The sequence below is a fragment of the Neolamprologus multifasciatus genome, chromosome 6, assembly GCF_963576455.1.
Source record: "Neolamprologus multifasciatus chromosome 6, fNeoMul1.2, whole genome shotgun sequence".
NCBI classification, from domain to species: Eukaryota; Metazoa; Chordata; class Actinopteri; order Cichliformes; family Cichlidae; genus Neolamprologus; species Neolamprologus multifasciatus.
The window spans coordinates 29,541,764-29,563,420 of record NC_140444.1 but is presented as its reverse complement, the minus strand read 5'-3'; the positions used below and the strand labels follow the sequence as shown (position 1 = coordinate 29,563,420).

The window sequence follows — 21,657 nt, the reverse complement described above, 5'->3', positions numbered from 1 at the left end:
TGCAAAGTGAAGGGCTGTGAGCGCAGGTCTGCTAAAGGAGGATCTCATACTATGCTCATTGATTCTCTATCTGACATTTTGCTCTGTAACATTCACATGAACAGTCTGCTAGAGGTCATTTTGTAGAACTTTGGCAGTGTTCCTCCTTTTACTTCTTCCACAAACCAATCCAGCTGCTGGGTTGATGACCTTCTACGGCTCTGTCTAGGTATGCTTGTGTATTTGCTAATCTCCTGGTACTCCTTCATGTTTTTTAGTCTGTGTTGTAAAACATGGCAAATTTTGTGATGGCACATACGGAGCACATACCTTCCTGGAGGAGCTGGAGTCTCTGCGCAACCTAAATTGGCTGCAAGTACTGTCTTATGTTACCAGCAGTGACAAGGACATGAACAAAGATCAAAACCAGTGAAAAAAGTCAGTCAGGAGCGATAAGGAGAGAGCAATGATCTGCGGCCATCACCTGCAAAGTCACTTCCTTTTTGGGGGAATTGTCTTGGTGTTGCCTCTCCAGGTCACCTGGGCCCTGTACTGACAGGGAGGTTCATAATACCCGGGTCTCTTTTCCCCATCGGGATTCTCTCACTCTAACAACAACAGTCAGCATATAGGTTGAAGTACCACGGTTTATTGATGTTGGCAGCATCTGATAAATCACATAATTTATGCATACTGAAAGTAACCTGCTATGAGAGGACAGAGTGCAGTAGCTGTGTATTAAAAGTGTTTAATGAATGGGTTTGGCATTTGAATATATCATTAAGGTCTGTTTGATCCCAGGAAAGAAAGGAAGGAAAGTGTTAGTAAACAGATTTACCAAGATCACAATTCTGGTAAAATCTGACAGATTATTATTGAGTATTTAATTTAATACATGTTATCTGCAGTGGTGTTTGACTGTCAGAGAGGAAGTGAAGAGTACATAGAAAAACTGAATTTAAACATGGCCCTGTCCGAGCATAGAGGTCGGACAGGAGGGAAGACGAACATTTGATTGGTCAGAAGGTGGTGAGCTCATACCTCAAACCCAGGCTTAACACTGATGTTAACCTGAAGAAGTAGCTTACATGGTTTCTACTTCCTAACTGAAAAAGTTGAAGAGACTCGACCGAGTGACCAAGTTTTCCCTTCATTTTTAGGAGCAATGTATTAACAAGATGATGATTTTCACCTTAATTAGATTGTTTTCCCTCTTCTCTGCGGGAGGCGGCGGTAATGCAACTCGAAGCTGTTACACAGCCGCAAAAAACAGAAGAAGGAAACAGCAGCAGAGGAAGCGACGCCATCACATCCGGTGACGCAGAAATTTCAGTCGCCAGGCGCGAAGGAAAGCGTACTTCGGTTTAGACACAAACAGTAAAACAGACCAAGGTAAGAAAACTATGGTTTACGGTACCGACGCGGTCATTTATGTGGTTTACGTTACACGTTCGCCTGCAACTAATAAAGCGCGAGGTCGACTTTTTTTTCTACGCGTTTCTAAAGGTGTAAAAATAAATAACTGTCCTCTTAAAAGTAAGAAAACCGTACTGTCCCTTTGTTAGGCCTGGCTGGAACAGTTCATGCTGCAGAATAACACAGTGTTATTGAGAAAGTATGACCTCTAAAGTTTAGAAACTCACAACAAAGCACACAGCTGAGCCTGTGGGCTAGCAGCCTGCATGACTGCAGGGTTAAGTCTACATTCATGCAGGCATTTCATACTGCAGGTCTGCATCTGTGAACTAACTAATGGTTGGCTTTCCTTTTTCTGTTTCTTTCTTCTTCTTTTTTTTTAACCAGGCATTTCTGATGTGCACGCCAGCAGACAGTGGAGATATAATCATCCTGAGTAGTGATGATGACGATGATCATAAGGATGGCAGAGACATGTCCTGCCTCATCGTGGAGGTGGAGGATGTGAAGGAAAAAGGTGCCAGCGGTTTTATTTTGTTTGCTCCATGTGTTTGTGGATGATCTTATGACTAACCACTAACAGCCTCTGTGTTCCAGACTGCGTGTCCTCTCCCAGCACTCTGGAGGAAGACCTGGTTGTGACCTTCTCCCGCCACGCTGATGTGCTACCTCATGCTCGCTACGACTGTCCCATACACCCTTTTACGTGAGATACAATTTGAAATGACCATCAGTGCTCTTTACCCCCGTCTTACTGTGTCAGGTGCTCACATTGCTTTTCTTTGGCATGCTCAGGCCTACAGAGTTGGAGACTAACATGCCAGTAGACAGTAACCAGCTCATTTGTGATCAGTGCTTCTGCTACATCTGCGATAAGCTGGCATCGTTGGTAGGTGTTAATGTTAACAGGACAAAATGTATCTGACCAGCAGTTTGGAGGGTTCACCAAACTGTATTCATCTGGTTTTTTGCTTGTTTGTTTTGTCTCTTTGCTCTTGCCTACTCAAAAATTAAATAAATGCAGTGTATCAAGAAACAGTATGGGGGGAAATAAAGAATTAAATAATTTTTTGTAGTGTTATCAGCTCATTTTAAGCTAATTTTGAATACAGGTCCTCTTCCACTTCTCTTACTTGTGGTGTGCCATAAGGTTCTGTACTGGGCTCTTATTGTTTCCGTTGTATCTGCTCCCTCTTCAGCACATTTTGGGCACCTTTAATGACATGACTGTCATCGCTGCTATCTGCTATGCTGACGACCTTTGGTTATACAGCTCTCTTTTTAAGCTACAGATCCTGAATAGGTCTATGAAGAGTTGGATGGCAAACAGCTTTCTCCAATTTAATGAGGAAGTCCTTGTTTATGCCCCTGACTTATTTTTGCCTAAGGAAATAGAAGCTCTTGGTCCCCTTGCCTTGTTTGCTAAACTTCTATCAAGATTTGACATGAACATCACTTTGAGTGTTCATGTCTGATCTGTGGTTCACACTAAAGACATATTGTCAAGTCCCATTGTGTCACACTCTGGCCTGGAGATTGTTATTTATGCATTTATTTCTTTACCCCTGGATTGCTGTAATTCATTGTTGTCTAAGTAAACACAACTCCCTGGAGTGTCTGAAGGTTGATCAGAGTGCTAAGTCTTCCAAGAGCTCTCATGGCACACTGTTGCTGACCCAGCTGCACTGACTCCAGATTAAATTCAGAGTCTATTGAAAAATTCAGGTTTTGATTTTTAGAGCTCTTCATGAACAAGCACCAGCTTATGTCAGTGACGTTTTACATCCGTATGTGCCCAGCAGGTCCTTGAAGTCATGGGGAGGTCTCTTACGAAATAGTGATTGATGTGCTTTTCTCGCTGGTTTTCCAGTGTGAAATGTGGTGCGTGAGCGGCATTTGTCACTGCAACAGCCACAAGAGGAGCGCCTTCTGGAGCAACCTCAGAAACCAGAAGCTGCTGGGAGGACTGACTGCTTTCAACCTCACCCTGTCAGAAATGGACTCGCACCTCCGACAAGCAGGTGCAAACAACAAATTCATGCGAGGAGACACTCGAGATGAACCTCTTGTACTGTGACTTTAAATATATCTAATGTATTTATGTACTAATGTATTTATTTATTTTCACTTCATGTCCAGCGACATTGCTGCAGCAGTTCAGACAAGAGCTCTCTGCGCTCTACTCGTCCTACATGAAAGGCGAGGCACTAAAGGAATATGGTCTGAGCCAAGAGAACCAACAAGGCTTCATCTACAAGTATGTTTCATAACACTCAGATTTTGATTTCTATATTGCAATGATTAAGAGCCACATCTGGACCAATTACACATCCATAGCTGTAAGAGATTCCCAATATGTCTATAAATATGTGGAGCATTTACATTGATTATTCAGGTCAGTGTTTTTACACTGTCTACGGGCATGGTCATAGCTGTCCGCTGTCTCTGCCCTCTGCCTTTGCTGCACTGCCGCCACCACCTTCAACATGGAACTTCATCACTTTCCCCAAGTCAGACTTTTTAAGGCTTTTTAAGCTTCTTGAGCTTGCAGGTATACATCAAGCAGCTGGCTCGTAAATCACTTAATGCTCTGCTTTGATGTACAGTCCAGTTCACAATAACTTTTTATAATTATTTAGACATTTGACAGAAGGCCAACATTGAAGTGTGAACCACTGTCGTGGATCACCTTGTTCAGCACTTCCTTCTGGTCATTGGTCAGAGCATCACATGTCATGAGCTCCATCGGGTGTAGGTCTTTCTAATCTGGTTGGTACAGTTTTTTGTGAAACCCACGCAAAAAAGAAGAAAGTAGCCATCAGTGGTCTTTATATTCACTTGGGCTTGAATTGTAGTCAATTCAATAAACTTTCGTTATATAGTGTCAAATTACAGCAACAAGTGCCTCACAGTGATTTGGATTGTAAGGTAAAGATCCTACAATTAGCCGACCCCTCACAAGCCAAGTACTTGGTGACAGTGTGAAGGGAAAAACTCACACTGCAGGAGAAACCTGCAGCAAAACAGAGCTCAGGAAGGGGCAGCTAACTGCTGGGACCGGTTGGGGGCAAGTCTGCCATATCTTGTTACGGATCAGGTCCATGCCTGGAAGTTGCTGTGACAATTTTTGCTTTGAACATTCCCAGTAATGAGCTTAAACTTGTGGAAAGACCAGTTATTCATCCTACAGATCACCAAGGCTCACCTCAAAAACATGTCCCTTTAGACCATCTGAGGTAATTTTGGTTCCCTGAGTCCTGGTGACCAATATTGTTTAACACAGCTGATGCCTTAACATCAGCCATTCTTGGAGAAAGGGTACACACTTTTTTTTTTTTTTTGCTTTTAGGGACGTATTTGGAGATAGTGTTATAAAAGCTTCAGTTTCTTTTCATAGGACTGCCTGGTTGTAAATCTGTGATTTTTGTATTTTTAATTTTAATTATTTTTTTAAAAATAATTTCTTTATTTATTGCTTGTTCTTTTCATGCATTACTGACTTCTCCTCTAAACTGTAGACACGCTGATTGTGATCTGCTGTAAGTAATTATTTAAAGTGATATAAAATTGAAAAAGTCTGACGTAACATTTCAGTGAGGTCAGCTGTTAATTTTAGCAGTGCAGTGCTGGAACGGGTCCACACACTTGTATATTAGGACGTCTCTTTAACTTTCCTTTGTTTTTTGTTGTGTTTGTTCCAGTTACTCACCGGTGTTTGAGTTTGTGTCCTCGTTCCTGAACCAGGCAGATCAACAGGACAGCAGAGCGGCAGTCATCATGAGCCTGGGGGCTGCTGAGGACTTTATTAGACATTTCCATTTCTCAGGGTACTCATTGCAGCATTTCTGCTTCTACACGCATTCCTTTTTTTTCTTCATTTTCAAATGTTTTTCAATATTTTTTTTATTTCATTTACAGGGGTTTCATCTTGGCTTCTCCAATGGCTAATGTTGATACAGCTAAAACGATGTTACTGCAGAGGTAAGTGCATGCACATTCACTTCCTGTGTTATACCTGTAGCTCATTCACCTGGATATTCATCTTCTACTTGTGTTTGTGTGTGCTTACCAGGGTAATAGCATTGGTACAGAGACAGATGGTGATGGCTAATTTTACTCCAGACTTCATTAACAAACTACAGGAGTTTTGCAAGAAACTGCATTTCCCAGCTGAGCTGAGGAACATGAAAAACAGGTGTGCTTGCCTTTTAACCTCCAGGGATACCTGTTACATGTATATGTTGTTGCTATAACTTGACGTTTGTGTGCTCCAGCCTGTGTGTTCGCCCCTGGAACGACGTCCTGCTCGTGTCTGTGATGAAGGGGCAGAACGTGTCAGGCGTGCGTAAGGACAAAGGCAAGAAAGACGTCCTGGCTGAACAGATTTCTGTGATTCTGCTGAGGACGGAGCTACTGCAGCGTCAGCGCAGGTTCGTATACGTGAACTCATCCACTTTGCTGTGTGTAGACAGCTGTCTAACTGTGTTGTTTCTGTCTGCAGGTACAGAGAGCTGTGTCGATATCTACGAGTCGTCCAGACACACGACACCGCACAGTGAGTACATGCACACGTTCCTCTGTTTTTCTTTCCAGCAAAGTGCATTTTGTGTCATTCAGTCTATGCATAGTTTTATTTATTTATTTATTTTAGTTTATTTAGTCCTAGTGGTGGTCAGAGGGCCCGGTGGTGCCATTTACCATAATAATAAAGCCTTTCATGTTGTTGTGTTGAGGATGCAGTGACATTAGGAGTGGCAGTCCTGAGTAATGCACTTGAGTTGAAAAGGCAGTACATGATTTAATAACATAACCAGCACTGAGTGATGTTTTGGGGGTGAGATGAGGACCAGGCTTGACTATTTGTAGGCACTTTGTAAGAAAATCCTTGATCCAGGTGCAGGCGAGAGTGAGACAGTTTCCTGGATCAGGATATCAGTGTCGTAGGTTTAACGTGTTTTTTTTTTTTCTACATTTACAAAGTAAAAACTATAAGCCGATCACCCCCACGCCACGGCCATTAGGAAGAGGGGAGGTTTGAGGCACTTCTGCACTTGCTTCACATTTTCAATCTTCTTCTTCCAGTCTAGGATGGATAATAAATTTTAAATTAAAAAAGGGGAAAACTGTAGCTCTTCCATATTTCATAGTTTAAAACCCCATCTGGAGTTCATTAATTCGTTAAATATAGGTTCAGAAATGACTGTCAATCTGCAGTTACCATCTATAGAGAAACTAAAATCGTAAACATTTAAATATTTAAGACACCAGCAGTGACATGTTGCTGACTTGCTGCATTGGATTTGTTTCTCTGTCAGGTTTCAGCAGATACAAGACCTCATCCCCTACTTCATGTGCATGGCTGGAGACTTTTCATCAGCTCTCACGAGTTTGTTCCCCTCGGTGAATGCTCCCGCTTCCCGCTTTAATCCGGACCTCTTCCTCTTTTATCTCAAAGTCTTTGAAACAGCGACTGCACCAAAGCTGACACCAGTCAGTAAACCGGGAGAGCTCTGCTGTGCTGGTGCAGCGTGGGAGTCTATTCAAGGTCCAGCAGAGATGTTTTGTTTTTTGGGGGGTGGGTTCGTACCAAGTTCAGAAGTGACCCAAGTCAGTTTTGTGTTCGTGTCTGATTTTTCTTAGTGTTACTGTAATTATCACGAAATATTCAGTTGAAAGTGCATTACTGAAGCCATTCATGCCATCACTCCACATTCCCAGCTTCAACTGTGCATCCACATACACCTCAATAGAGATGTCGCACACACAATAATGTCATGTGATCGCAGCTACAGCCCCTTAAAGTTATACTAACTGTGACCTCTGTGCTTGCGTCTGTATGACTGCCTCCTGTGAATCAGATCACATGGGAATCTGATTTTGGCCACACAATTGCAACATTAATATGAAGAGTTCAACAAAAAAAAATCAACGCAAAATATCCAAATGAAGCAATGAGGTTTGCAGTGTAAACGTAGCTTCAGGATAAGATTTAGTATAAAACAAGGATTGATAAGAAATCTGATTCCCCTCTGTGTGTAGATGCTGTGCCGCTGAAACGTCATGAGCTGGTGAGGTTTGCTCTCAGGGCTCAGGGATGCTGCAGTGATGTATATGCTGATGTAAGTTAAAAGCTCCTTTTCGCTTTTGAGCAATCTCCTCATTCAAGTCTAAAAAATGTTTTTGTCTCTAGATATCTGCCATCTTTATTTCTTGGTTTAGGTACATTTTATACTTGTTAAAACCTTGTCTAGTATGTCCCATGTCTGACTGCATGTCTAATACTCCTCTGATCCAGTCTCGGTGTTGGACCAGTTTGCTCACGATTGTCAACAAGCCTTGCGGTTCACTCACTGCTTTACCCATGCCCAGTATGCAGTTTCTGCAGGTGTGTACTTCTTGATTGTTAGTTAGACTTGCAGCTTTCTCCATGTTTCTCTGCTTTGTTTCATTCTGTATTTTGTCTCCTCAATGTCTGAATGATGAAGGAAGCGCGGGATGTTGTGAAAGGGATATTGCTTGATCAGAAGGGCTTCAATATGCAGATCCCACGATCCTTGCATGAGGTCAGTGCATTAACACTTACACTTCAGTGTTTAGAATTTGCGAGAACTAAACAGTCCAATGTGTTCACAGGTGTATCCAGATCAGGCCTTGCTCCTCTTGGTGACGGAAGCTTTGAGCCAAAGAATCCTCGATTCCGTTTTGTATCCAATCCTACCTGTGCTCAACACCTTTAAGGTAGCCAACTCTCACTTTCCTTCCATAGACGCCACGCCACTGTTTGTGCTTTCACATACTTAAGCTATATCATGTAAAGGGCTCTATTGGCACACGCAACAATAACGGTGCTATAATTTTGTGTAACTATGACAGTTTGAGTGTCTCTTGCATCTTTGTCTCGCTAAAGAAATAATTAAAGGTACTTTTCGCGGCTCCCTTATTTCCCAAGGCGTCGCCACAGCGGATGGATCTGCATCTTTTCATTTGGCACTGGATGTCCTTCCTTTTTTTCTTTCCCCCCTCAAATTACAAAACAACAGACGTACATAACAAATAAGACAAGTACAGTATAAAGAAACATGGAAAAGCTTGGTGATCTGATTGTTTGAGAGAATCACTCTCAGCCTCACTCTTCTCAAATTGATTACAGGTCATTTTTTATTTATATAGCACCAAATCACAGGAATAGTCACCTCCTGCTATGATTTATTGGAAGGTAATGCAGATAACCCAACCAATTGGTAACAGTGGGGAGGAAAACCTACCTTTTAAGACTTGGGGGGGGGGGGAACAAAAACAAAACAAAAGACACACTGTGGAAGAGTCATAAAATCCACGTGTTTTCGGTTATTGGAGGCACACACTGTTTTCCCTCAGTTACTTTGATCTACAATTTTGTAGCTGCTCTCTAAAGAAATGTTTAAGATCCAGCTCTTCACTCAAGTCTCATCTGTGATGGATACCACCTGTGACAGGTCAGATTAACACACCAGTAATGGATAAATAACTCTCCAAATTAATAAAAGCAGCTGAAGTTTAGTGTGTAGTTTCCAGCTGTTCACAGAAGTCTTTCTTCTGACATTATTACACTTAGGATGCAGGATGCTTTCTCTTAGGTGAGAGTGTTACTCGCAGTTAAACATATGACACCACAACTTTAAAATTATATGCTTTGTCTGTTTGTTTGGGGTCACTATTGACTGAAAAGATTCTATAATTTCACACTTTGAATTCTCTGGGGCTGTGCTGTTGTTTAATCAGCTTTCTTGTGTTGCAGGAGAATTCATGGGCCTTTAGGTGGCTTTGTGAAAGTTTTTCCTCCAGTGAAGAACATCTGAAAAGATTCTTTCAGGGGATTGCACAGGAGAGGGAAAACAACAGGTATGTGAACAAGTCTTGAGATATCTCCAAAAGTTGATTCTGTTCATCTGGACGTAGCGTTTTCCGGGAGAAACGTGTCGTCACTCATCCAAGTGACTTCTTCAGTCTCAGCTAACTGCAGGTTTCCCCAATCTTATAAACAGTACATTTGCATAATGACTGAAACCAGCCCACTGAAAGTCTTGAGATAAATCACTACAAATCTCAGCATCCTTTAGCTAATCAAATTAACTTCCAGAAACAGAAAAACTTTGATTTAATACAATCCCAGTTCCCCAAAAAAGTTTGTGTGCGTTAAATGTAAATATAAAAATGGAGTGTGATGTCAAGTGGCTTTATTGTCATTCCAACCATGTGCAGTTGTGCAGTACACAATGAAACGAGACAACGTTCCTCCAAGACCCTGGTGCAACATATGACATAGAACGCAATCAACACAGGACTACATAAAGTGCAGTGTGCAAAAACACAAAACAAAGACAGTGCAACACCAGACAGAACGATACAGACACAACAGTGCAATAGAAATGTACAAAAAGTAACTTGGTGTATGAATGTGTGTGTGTGTGTGTGATTCTGCAGATAAGTGCTTGGTATTGACAGTCCAGTCACTGAGTGTTCAGGAGTCTGACAGCTTGGGAAGAAACTGTCTCACAGTCTGGCAGTGAGGCCTGAATACTCCAGTACCTCTTGCCAGAAGGCAGCAGGGTGAAGAGTGTGTGTGTGCAGTTCCTCCACAATGCAAGTTGCTTTGCGGATGCAGCAGGTGCGATAAGTGTCTGTGATGGAGGGAAGAGAGGCTCTAAAAGCGTTAGAGCTAGATATTTATACCAACTCATACATTACCTCAGCACAAGTGGGACAAGCAAGGACTTTTTAACTATGAAATATTGTCTGATAAAGGATTTTTTTTTTTCTAACAGCCATGTGATCATTTCAGCACTGCACGTGTGTCTGACTGAATCTCATTGGTGTCATTACTTTTCTTCTTGTTCCAGTGCATCCTGATTGCACATACTTGCCCCCTGCAGAGCTACAGAAGTCTTAAACACTGTTTACAGCACTGTTGCCTTCCACAAAGGGTTAAATACTGTGGAGAGTCGCCAGCTTGTTACAGATGTCCGACTGTACCTGCGTCCTCACACCAGTTCGTGTTGGTACACTGCACATACTTCTGTTATTCACCATCTGATGACAAGAGACTTGATATTGATTCACCTTTTTAATGTTCGTAAAATGTTAATTTGTTACACTTATAAATAAAAAGACAGTTTTATGCATTAGATTGCTGAATCACTGTTTGAATATAAAATGATTTTGTCTACACAGCAAGATAAACAAGAGTACAAGTGTCAAAGAGAAGGATGTTGTTGCTCTGTCATTTTATAAAGGCACTTTATTTTTTCAAATCGTGTGCTGTATACAAAAAAAAAGTCACGGTTGGATTAGCGGGCTTTTATGGAGTTCTAGTTACCACAGTAACTGATGGTGTAATGTGTACTTTTATAGGCAAAAATAATGATTTTTTTTTTTTTACAAAAATGTTATTTTTTAATTCTAAGGAAATCTGTGGTTCCTGGTGCAGAATCTGCGCCCACACTGGCACTACTACAGTGGAAAAGAGGTACCTGAACCATATCAATTTAAAAAAAAATTGTAAGTGCTATGGGCTGTTTCTGCTTAATTTGAAAAAGGAAAAAAAAATCCTACAAATTCATAATCGAGGGATTAAAAAGAAAAAAGGTAATCTGGTGTTCATGCAAGCTAACCATTTTGGCATAATAATGCCAACACTATAAATCCATTATCAATTCAGCCAAGAAACATTAGTGATCAGTTCACTCCCTGGCTTCTCCAGCCTGCACATCAAATGTCCTTGGGCAAGATACTAAACATTTGGCCCTGCTGCATCCCTCAGTGTTTGTGCAAATGTGTGACAAGGCTCCAGTATAGAAAAATGTGCTGGTTTGAATGAGGCTTGCAGTAAAAAGCACCTGAGTACTCAGTGGTAAAGTGTTTTAAAAGTACACATACCTTTACACCACATACAGCTTTTACAAAACAGTGTACACTTCTCCACCAATGCTTCACTTGAGACTTTGGTGATTCAATGTAATGCACTACCTGTCTGTTCAAACAAAATGGTACTGATCTTTCTGTTTAACCTTTAGCAAGAACCCATTGACATCCAACAGACCTGCAGGTTTACTGCATGGGCCACATTATCATCATTAGTAGTCGTAGAATAATTATAGGCTGCCAGTTATTTGTGACTATCAGACATGCTAAAGGCAGGGTGACAGGTTTTTACAAAGTAATGATGTAATGGACCTACATGTCATGTGGATGTCATGCTGTACTCTATAGTAAACAGTACTCTATAGAGGTTACAGGCTTGCTTACATTGCACAGTGTTCAGATAAGGCTCAGTTTTCTTAAATTACAAGTTCGTGTGTCATTAAGTGATAAGGCTGCCAGCATGTGGAAGGGTTTTGGTGCCAAGTGAGGCACTAGTGCAACGATGTGACCTTAATCTATATTTAACACTGCACATAAAAACATTATTTTTGTACCAAAATGTTCACAGCAGCAGTTGATCAAACCTAAAAATTAGAGAAACATCGAAACATTCAGGGTTTCTCTTTTTCTCCGTCTCGACACCTATGATGTCATTGTGTTTCTGTGCATTTGCACTGAGCTGTAAGCAAATCTTAACACTGGAGGTCCACATCCCGCATACCGCTGTTTAATGAGATGAGACAGATAGCTCATCACTCTCAAATCACATTCGCTGTGGCACCAGGAATCCTCTTCTGTATTACCCTTCTCTTTAGCCGCGCATAGATTTTTAAAAAGAGGTATAAACGTGTACACCAGTACGTGATTGACCAGCGCAGCAAGGCAACTCTCCAGATGCTGCAGGTAGGTGATGCCCCGGGTGATACCAGTGTGAGGATTGGCCAGTCTGCTGAGAAGAGAACCAGAGTAAGATGGGCACCGCAGCGTCCTCTGGTCGAGGTCCAGCAGAGCCACATAACGACTGTAGCGACTCAGAGAAGGAAGGATGGTGGAAAAAGAAGCTGAGGATGATCTGGTGGAAGAAACCATGACATGGATGTGATATTAATAAATTTCATTTATGGCCTGAAGCTGAAGGAAAAAAAAAGAAATAAGGTGTAGCCTTCTACACATGTCAGTTTACTGTCATTTCGGATCAACTTGAAGACACCTAGAGCCATAAACATAGCAAGTAAACAATGAAAAGCATAAACCTCAGCTGCTCAGTTTGTAAAGGTGGTGACAGAACTTAATGTTTCCAGGTCTGATCAATAACTGCAGTCATTCGCCTTAAATGGCCACCTGATTAAAAGCGTTTATATACAGTTAAAGCACCCAACTTGACAGCAGACAAACATGTTTACAGTCTGGGACAAAAACTTGGCTAATGTCCCCTTCTCGCTCATTACAACTGTAGGAAGGGTCATACTTTTTAAATTTCTCTATAAGATCTCCAGTTAAACTGTATTTGGTTTAAAGTCATGCATTATTAATGGTTTGGCCAATTTGAGGACTAGTGGATATAAGCCATAGCTGCCTGCTAGCTCCAACCTTAGCTCAATGAACTGGACATCTCATCGGTATGAGGTTGCTGACTTTTAATTACCTTAATTTAGTTATTTTAAAAAAAAAAAAAAAACAGGACTTGTAATGTAATTTAACAAGTCTGTACTCTGGCTTTGGCGAGTGAAATCTTAGTATTATTTTATTTATACGTTAGCACGTATCTGGTTAGTGCTGACCAGCAACCTAGCATTAGCCACTAGCCACCCTGTTACCGAAATATTTACTGCCAAGTTCATAAAAATAGCAGTGGCCATAAAGGTAATGACTCAAAACAAGTCCACAAGCCAATGAGTAACATCACAGTGGCTATGTCATTTTTTTTAAACTGCAGTTTGGGTTTTTGTTGTTTTCAGGCAGCAAATCTCCTTTTAGAGGCAACATCACAGAAAGAGTTTGTAACGCCTGCATACCAAATATCATAAGCTTTAATGTAATGTTTTTCTGTGTTTTTCTCTAGAAAGTACCGATGTGAGAACAGTTTGTAAAAAAACAAAACAGCAGGATGGCAGATATCCCTCACCTGTGCACTCCCATCAGTCTCCAGGTGAGCAGGTCAGTCAGCTGAAGGGGCGTGGTCAAACACATCTTCACAGCACTTCTATGAGGACCAGGAGCAGGCAGGAAGAGGGTCAGAGCATCCACCGTCTTCCTGACTAGGTTCTCATCTCCTCCGATGACAACCAGTGGCCGGCCACTCAGGAGACAGAACACTGCATGCTGGGAGAACGAGTTGTGCTTGATAAACCTGAGGGCTCTGAGTCCAGCCTTTCTCCTCCTCCTCTTATCCCAGCAGATGTTGCTGTGGATATTTTGAATGGGGGATGGGAGCTCTGAAGATTCAGTGAAACTGATGCTGCTGAGTGTTGACTCCTCATCAACACTCAGCAGCCTCAGGGGAGGGCGGGGGGAAGACCAGCGATCCACCTCAGCCATGTAGGAAGCAGGTGCAAAGTTCGCATGGTCCTGAGGAATCAGCCGCAACTTCTGGTGAACCTCAGGTGAGGGCTTCATCGCATTGTCAGCTGTGGAGTAATAACAATATTTTATGTTTTTTAAAAAAAACTACAGTAATCAGCTACTTTCCGTTTACCGTTATAATTTTAAATTATGTCAGAAGAAAAAAAATAAACTGTAAATTTGTAAAGATAGCCACGATTACAAATGCATATTTTCCACATTTTTAAAATAGCTTCTCATTCGTTTCTGTGTTGCTGCAGATTTGATTTAAAACGGATAAAAACCATACCGACAAAGTGAATATATGTTTTTCATAGTTTTATAGCATGGATGTAATAACAAGAGCTTGAGAAATGAATAGCTGTACAACGTGTTACCTTGCAGTAGTTTGGAGGTCTTCTCTTCACTGTTGTCTTTGTGAAACTGATTCATCTTTATGGCGCCTGGCTGCTCTTTGATCGTGATGTCATCAGTAACCATTGTTTGCTCCAAAGGCTCTTCACTTTCAACGCAACACTGATCTTCCTCATTTTCATCCTCGCCTACTGCAGCAGGTGCATTCAGTGTCTCTTCTTCTTTGAGGACTTTATAAGACTTATCCTCCATCTGTGGTTCTTCTTCATTCTCAAAGCCGTTGCTCAGAGTCTGCAGCTCTGCTTCCTCCTCTGTGATGGCGGTGAGGTCTTCGGTAAGGATGGATTCTGTGGTGCTGAGCACTTCAATGCTGTCCTCGCTGTTGGCACGCTTTGCATAAGTTCGCGGGTGTCTGATGCCAGTATCTACTGCTGCACGCCTGCTGCAACTCTCTATCATTCCGACTGGTGTGTCTGTGGAAGAGAAAGGTTTTTGTTTCATTTTTTTATTTTAAAATAAGCATTTAATCTCACTAGATATGTAATGAAAAGCCGAAAGACTTTTTTTCCATTGATATTTCTTTAAACCATCATTTGTTCCTTAAATCCCAGACATCCACACAGGAGCAGAGGATCAAATGTTTGGTATGCATGTGTGGTTTTTAATTAATATAAGACAAAATCAAACATGTCAGAGTTTATTGAAAGCCACCCAGTGGGCCTGATTAGACCTTTAGGTGGGCTGGTTCTGATATATTTGGCACTCTTGATCAACAACCAGACACTATTTGTTATTTTTGTTCTTATATGAATTGACTAACAAAAATACCCAATCCCCCCCACTGCCATACCTCTGCTGTCGGCGACATGCTGCGTCATGTACGACTTCTCAGTTCCGAGCACTTCGATGCTGTCACTGCTGCTTACACTCCCCGTCATCTCTGTGCCAGGCCCAGGGGTCAGTGCATGTGCTTCTGCTGCCTCCAGTTTGATTGGGATCTCCTCCACACAGGAGAAGAACGACTCCATGCTTGGTGGTTCTGGCTGAAACGCCCCGCCAGTCCTCTTACTCCCACTCGTGTCCTTCGGCAGCTCCACCTCAGTGCCCTCTTCATCAGCATCGTCCGGGCTCCATAGCTCAAACAGGAAGTTGGTGAGCGTTAGTCTCCTGGACAATGATTGTGTGGCATAAGTAGTTCGCAGGACACTTCTGTCACCACGGAGATGTCGCTCTGTGTCTTTGAGCCGGTCCTTCGTAAGAGACAGGTAGTATTCGTTGCAAAGCTCCTCCAGTGGCTTCAGGTGGTGCTCTGACTTGCAGGAGGGGGTGGAGAACGAGAAGCATGGCTCAAAAGGTGCCAACAGCAATGGATCTGTGAGAGAGGTGGCTGGGTCATAGGGCAAGAAGTCGGGCTGTTTGAGCTTCCTGTTTGGGTAAGATGCGACCTGACGAAGGAGCTCTCTGTGATTTAAGACTGAACGCTCCACAGCTTCGAGCTCTTCACTTTCTCCTTCAGATTCTGTCAACCCATTTACCGTTGTCTGACGTTCTGCGCCCTTACGAAGGGTCAGCCGTCTGTACCTGAAACAGAGGGAGTAACATGTGGTGAGCAGCCCTTAATTAACTAACAGTGGTGTCACAGTTTCAAGGCTGCCATGAACTACAAACTTCTGGAAAAAGCTAAATTTCTTGAGAAGACGAGCCACAATCTTAGCCAAAATAATCAAGGTTTGGAAGAGTCTTCCAAACGTACCTTCTGTTTCAAGCACCCCACAGGCTTTCAAGTGGGGTGCTTGAATCTGTTTGTATCAGAGATTATAAAAAGTCCAAAATAAATTCAAGCTTGCGCAGCTGAATTTTGTTTTTTAAAGTCATTAGATATTTTTGCTGTACAATCATCCACCCTGAAAAAAAAAAAAGAACAGTTCAAAGAAACCATTAAAAGTTCAAAATTACCATGACAACCATGCCCAAGATACTTCTGAGTCTACATTTCTGAATACACACTTATGTGGGTTTATACATGTTTTTTAAAACATAAAAGCATCCCTGAGATTTGATGACTGAAGAGCTGTGTTATAAGCAAGTGAGTGGATTTGTGTAAAAGTAAAAGATCCTACATTAAAAATCCATTTGATTTTTAGCTGGGGGATGCAGTTCTTTTAACAAAAATAAGGTTAAAGTTAGCAAAAGGTTATCAGGGAAGGCGGGGCCTAATGTTAGACCTGCTAACCAACCCTGCACATTACAAGTTATTACTAGTGGAAGGTGGTATCCAGCTCCTTCCCCTTTCAGGTTAGGGTTAGGCTTGAGGCTAGAAATTCAAAGTTACAGTGAAATTATTACTAAATGCAGCTGTGCCAAATAAACAAGAGGCCACACAGGAGGATCTGAAAAATAAGAAGCATCCTGTTTGATAAATGAAGTGATGCTTGAGCTTATGACTGCTTCCTCTTTAACAGCTTCCCCTTTTCACCACTGAGATAGAAATTGAAGCATTTTCACTCTCTTCAGGCCGTCTTCATTATTCCTTCCAATTTACGCTCTAAATCTGCTCAAATTAAAGATATTTAGAAGGGTCCTTTTGTCCCTCTGTGGGGGGAAACTCCCACCAGGTTTATATCTGGGACTCTCCACCATTTGACCTTAGAACTGAAGAAGCCTCTCGGATGAGAGGTGAAACGTCTTCAAGTAACTTAAAGAAGTCCAGACGCTTTTCTTTGCAAGCTACTTTGAATATTTAGAAGTAAGTAGCTTGGATATTTTAGTACAAACAGTTTTGCACAGAACCGTCCAATTTAATCAAAGTAAAAAGTGCTGCTCTTACTCGAGCTCCTGTAGTTTTCTCTGCAGCTCAATGGAAAATGCTTGTCTGTTTCCCGTCTTGAGGCTTTCAGCTGCCTCAGAGAAGCGTGTCGATAGCTCTGAAAAGTTCTCCATCAGCTTCACCTGGTCGGAGCACACATAGGCCATGCAGAAAGGGCGCACCATCCCCCGAGCCTCCAGGTCGTACAGCGTCAGGTGATGAACATATGCAAACGCGTCCTCTGCTGAATCTCCCAGGATTACTTTGGAGTCCTCGCTGAAGTTGAGTCGGGGGCCGGGAGAGGATGGAGGGGTGTGGCCGGGGCCAGACGCTTGGTAATCCACAGACATGATGCGAACAGAGAAGTGGTTGAGGTCAAATGACCCGAGGACTCTGGAGTCCTCCGGTATTGTCAGCACAGGGGATGGACCCACCTGGAGACACAGAGCAGGGGGTTTGTAGAGATGTAATCAAATCAGTCACTAATCATCTGGCTTTAATTTTAGATTTGTGGATTTATTTAGGTAGTCCAAAATCACAAACTTGATTCAGGGGCTTTTACCACATATGGAGCATACCACACCCTCTGTTCTTAGAGCCTTAAATAAGATGAAGTCTACAGAAAAGCCATTCACAGTCATGAGAAAAACTCAACACACCCCATGACTTAATAGCTTGTAGAACCGTCTTTAGCAGCAATAACATGAAGTAATTATTTCCTCTATGACTTTATCAGTCCCTCACACCATTATGCAGGAATTTTGTTCCACTCTTCTTAACAGCATTACTTCAGTTCATTGAGAATTTCAGGCATTTGTTTCTGCATAGCTATGGTAAGGTCCCATCACAGATTTCGATTGACGTGCACACTTTGACTGAGCCATTGAAACGGCTTGATTTTTTTCCTCTTTTTTATTCGTTCTGTTGTAGATTTGCAGCTGTGCTTGGGATTATCGGCCTGTTGCACGATCCAGTTTGCACCAAGCTTTAGCTTTTAGACACACAGCCTCACATTTGACTCTAGAATTCCTTGATATACAGAAGAGTTCATGGGCATCTCAATGACTGTAAAGAGTCCAGTTCCTGTGGCTGTGAAACAAACCTAAATCACCACCCCTCTACCACCGTGCTTAACAGTTAGTATGAGGTGTCCTGTGTTTGGTTTTCTCCAAAGATGGCGCTGTGCATTACGGTCAAACATCGCCATCCTGATCTCATCTGTTCAAATTTCCAGAAGTCTTGCGTTTTGTTCAGATTAAAGCTAACAAACTTAACAAGCTCTGCTGCCATGTTCTCTTTAGAGAGAATAGCCTTTCTCCTGGCAAAGCTTCCAAACAAGCAATACTTGTTGAGTCTTTTTCTAATTTTACTGTCGTGAGCTTTTAACATGCCTGAGGTGCAAACTGCCGAACGTGTATCCGTATGATACCGCTGGGAGCAGACATCCTAAAATGTACTTGTTTACAAGGGATGGCCTTATAAACAGAAGAAAGTTGTTTTCAGATGATTTTTATGCTTTTTCAGAAATAAAGAATGATGACAAAATTAAGACTAATATTACCATAAATGCTTAAACCTGGTTCCTCATTTGTTGTTTTTGTTTTAATATTATTTCTTTACTTGCCTTTGTGTATTCATGTCATGCCATGTGTTTTATTCATCCTTCATCACTGAACCCTGAAGTTGCACTTGCTAATTTAATATTTGTAACTTTTTTGATTCGGCGTCCCTCTGTGTGAGAGGTGGCTCGTTTGTGTGACTGACTTGGAGAGTATTTCCTGTTAATCATTCAGTAGTTCTGTCTTGAAAAAAAGATCTTAATATTAAAGAGACTTCCTGAATGAATCAACGTCAACTCACTATCTGCTGCAACACAGTGATGCATAAGTATCTAGAAAACAGCAGGAAATATATTGTTTGTATTGGAGTAAACATGGTTGCACTGTAGAGAATGCAGCCTGATTATGTGTGTGTAACAAGTGATGCCGTGCTATTGTAATACCTATGCACCTTAATGCAGATAAAGCAGGGTTATGAACCTAGTCCTGGATTGTCTTTAGCTTTCTTCTGAGAATTTATAAATGTACTTAAACTTTTTTTTTTTTTTACAAAATAATCTTTAGCAGATGGGTTTGCAATACTTCAACACCTATTGTTTCTGAAGGAGAATCAGTAAATATGGGGGTCCAACTTTGGCGTATCTCATTTGACACTTTACAAGCTCCATATTTGTATTATTTAACTGTAAAATAGCTTCACATAACAGTTCAAAATAATCTTTCATTATCCCACACTTGCTGTAGCCCCTCAGCTCATACCATGATTGACTGATTGTACATAAGATGACCATATTAAAGCTACCCCTTCTCCAATGCCTCATACACCTTTATATCAAGCACACAGGGATTACCTGCAGGTGTACTGACCCCATTATTTGAAGCTTTTTTAAGTGTTTATGAGAACCCACCCTGTTAAAACTATATAGACAGAAAATAAACCCCCAAAAACATGTGATCCCGTTTAAAACAAGTGCGATCACAGTAAGAAACCAGCAGTTTTTGTCTGAATGAAGCAAACACACCTGCTCTGAGAACTCAGCCACCAGTATGAAGTCTCTGTGAAACTGTGCTGCTGTGCTCCAGGGATGAGAAGAGGGGAAGCGAGGGACAGAGAGCTCTTCGGGTAGACCCTGAGCCTCCTGCTCGTCTTCCTCTCCCCCAAAGCCTTCCGTGCTGGTGAAGGCCAGCAGGTCCGGTGACCCGATCATCTTGACTCGGTGAAGGGTCAGCCCCCAGGAGGGTATCAGCGAGTACCTTTGATCTACTCCGCAGGGGAGGAAGAGTAGGCTACGGGCTCAAACACCGCCATGTCCCGGTGCCGCCCAGCCTACAGTCCGTGAGTCAGCTGTTCACACGGGACCCAACAACAACAACCGCTACCAAGAAGGTAAAAAAATAAAAACAGCTGCGCAATTTTTTGTTGCAACAAAACTATAATGTTATTGAAAGTTAACCAGATTGAAACTTCAATGTGGGTCCTCCTAACCACTGCGTTTCAGCGCAAACAAGCGGCGCTTCCACAAACACGCAGCACAGAAAAGTCGACGGAGAAGCGAAAGTTCCCTGCGGGCTCAAGTCACACGGTTTGCCGACCTTCTCCCGGGATACGTGTTCCTCTTTTTCTCGCAATTAGCAAGCTAACTTTGAGTCTAAAACATGTGCCTCGCTGTCACATATCTGACCTGTGCCTCTTTGCAAATATTTAATCTTGTGACGGGCAGCCGCAGGGAGAGACGCCGAGACGCTCCCATTCCTTGAGACGTCAAAGTGGGTGCTTTTAATGTGAAGCCCGGCGGGAGGTCCGCACTGCAGCCAGACTCGATAATAAACACTTCCGGTCATTGGTTTCAACTAAAGAGGGCACCTACTGACAAATACAAGCTGCAAAATAAACTCATGTGTTCATGAAGCTTGTCATTATCGGTGTGTGGTACAGTGTTGATTTAACGCTTTGTTAGTTTTAAAGCCTGAATTATATTATACTAACCACTAATTTTATTTATCTGTTCAGTTTATTTTAATGGAAGCACGCTTTTTTTAAACTTAACATGTCTACACAATAATGCAGTGTCTTTTGTTGTATTGTCTACTGCATTTTTTTGTGTCTTTAATATTTGGCTGGTTTTAGCCAAATTTTGTTTTCTAATTTTGTGTATTTGTCAAAGGACTTAAAGGTCTTACATAAATAATGTTTATCACTATTATTACTCTAATTAATTGAATCACACTACACCCAATACAAAACACGGCTGAATCTGAACAATAAAACTAAGACATTGCATTAGGTTTAGAAAATTATGCGTAGAGATTAAAATAGAAGTCAGCTTGCTCATATTAGAAATACTACCTTAAAAACAGAGGATCGACACTTAATTTGACTGAAGTAGTTCAGCCTACAGAAACCTCATTAGAATATATTTGTTTTTTAATCCTATTAAGTTCAGGTTTTTTTGGCACCAAATCTTAGAAACAGTTCCTACCACAGGAAAACCCTAACAATCAGATGACCCCTTATGAACAAGAACTTGGCAACAGTGGAAAAGAAAACCTGCCTTTTAAAAGGAAGTTGCCAGTTAAAAACACAGCGTAGCTTTTTGCTGCATAACTAATGGAGAGTTGTTTCTCAATTTTACCAAAAAGTCCATATGAACCTCAAGTAAGTCTGTAGTTTGAAAGCAAAGTGCTGTGCTGAGGTGATATGGTACTATGAGGTCTTTAAGGCGTGATGGGACCTGATTATTTTATATGTGGAAAAGGATGTTTAATTCGTTTCTGGATTTAACAAAGAGTCAATAAAGACAAGTTAATACATAAGAGCATGTCAAATTATTTCAAAGGACACTTGTTATGTTTATTTCCAGCTCCATATTTTTATTGTTTTACTGGAGCAGCTTTGCATGACACACAGGTCAAAATGATCTTTATTTAATCTTTTCTGGGCACTGGTGCCACCTCCAAGTTCATCCCTCTTTAGTCCCTTATCCTTTAAATCCACCTTTCTCTTAAACCAACTTTCTTCTGAGGCTGCTCCTCACAAACATAGGGTTTGAACCACAGGTGAGTGGGCTTCAGTGCTCACAG

General features: G+C 41.7%; 2 protein-coding genes across 6 annotated transcripts; one reads left to right on the top strand and one right to left on the bottom strand.

The window, feature by feature from the left end:
* The first annotated feature begins 1,194 nt into the window (after positions 1 to 1,194).
* Positions 1,195 to 13,505, top strand: LOC146517261 (uncharacterized). 5 transcript variants are annotated; one of them, XM_085163611.1, is made up of 18 exons: positions 1,195 to 1,371; positions 1,783 to 1,912; positions 1,993 to 2,101; positions 2,191 to 2,284; positions 3,266 to 3,416; positions 3,535 to 3,652; positions 5,097 to 5,222; positions 5,314 to 5,376; positions 5,468 to 5,590; positions 5,670 to 5,825; positions 5,897 to 5,950; positions 6,711 to 6,940; positions 7,435 to 7,514; positions 7,691 to 7,780; positions 7,881 to 7,958; positions 8,029 to 8,133; positions 8,797 to 8,870; positions 9,173 to 9,270. In XM_085163611.1, the coding sequence occupies exons 2-18, from the start codon at positions 1,792 to 1,794 to the stop codon at positions 9,231 to 9,233; spliced, it is 1,833 nt and encodes a 610-aa protein (XP_085019737.1). In that variant the 5' UTR covers positions 1,195 to 1,371; positions 1,783 to 1,791; the 3' UTR covers positions 9,234 to 9,270. The 5 variants fall into 5 exon arrangements, with proteins under 5 accessions (XP_085019737.1, XP_085019733.1, XP_085019736.1 ...); XM_085163607.1 differs by lacking the exon at positions 8,797 to 8,870 and adding an exon at positions 13,358 to 13,505 and having other exon boundaries at positions 1,199 to 1,371; positions 9,173 to 9,276; XM_085163609.1 differs by lacking the exon at positions 8,797 to 8,870 and adding an exon at positions 9,859 to 10,213 and having other exon boundaries at positions 1,201 to 1,371; positions 9,173 to 9,276.
* smcr8b (Smith-Magenis syndrome chromosome region, candidate 8b) lies at positions 10,799 to 21,618 on the bottom strand. The gene is made up of 6 exons (XM_085163597.1): positions 19,599 to 21,618; positions 17,039 to 17,451; positions 15,062 to 15,792; positions 14,235 to 14,684; positions 13,421 to 13,922; positions 10,799 to 12,367 (listed from the first exon to the last, which is right to left on the bottom strand). Exons 1-6 carry the CDS (start codon positions 19,782 to 19,784, stop codon positions 11,938 to 11,940), a joined length of 2,712 nt encoding a protein of 903 aa, XP_085019723.1. The 5' UTR covers positions 19,785 to 21,618; the 3' UTR covers positions 10,799 to 11,937.
* Positions 21,619 to 21,657: the final 39 nt, after the last annotated feature.

What these genes read in the sequence shown, in the direction of transcription:
- LOC146517261 (XM_085163611.1), top strand. Translation starts at nt 1,792, where the DNA reads ATGTGCACGCCAGCAGACAGTGGAGATATAATCATCCTGAGTAGTGAT. An exon ending in TGTCCCATACACCCTTTTAC is followed by an intron (nt 2,102 to 2,190) that starts GTGAGATACAAT and finishes TGGCATGCTCAG; the next exon opens with GCCTACAGAGTTGGAGACTA. An exon ending in AGCGTGGGAGTCTATTCAAG is followed by an intron (nt 6,941 to 7,434) that starts GTCCAGCAGAGA and finishes CTCTGTGTGTAG; the next exon opens with ATGCTGTGCCGCTGAAACGT.
- smcr8b (XM_085163597.1), bottom strand. Translation starts at nt 19,784, where the DNA reads ATGATCGGGTCACCGGACCTGCTGGCCTTCACCAGCACGGAAGGCTTT. An exon ending in GCATGTCGCCGACAGCAGAG is followed by an intron (nt 14,685 to 15,061) that starts GTATGGCAGTGG and finishes TCTCTTCCACAG; the next exon opens with ACACACCAGTCGGAATGATA. An exon ending in GACCTCCAAACTACTGCAAG is followed by an intron (nt 13,923 to 14,234) that starts GTAACACGTTGT and finishes ATTACTCCACAG; the next exon opens with CTGACAATGCGATGAAGCCC.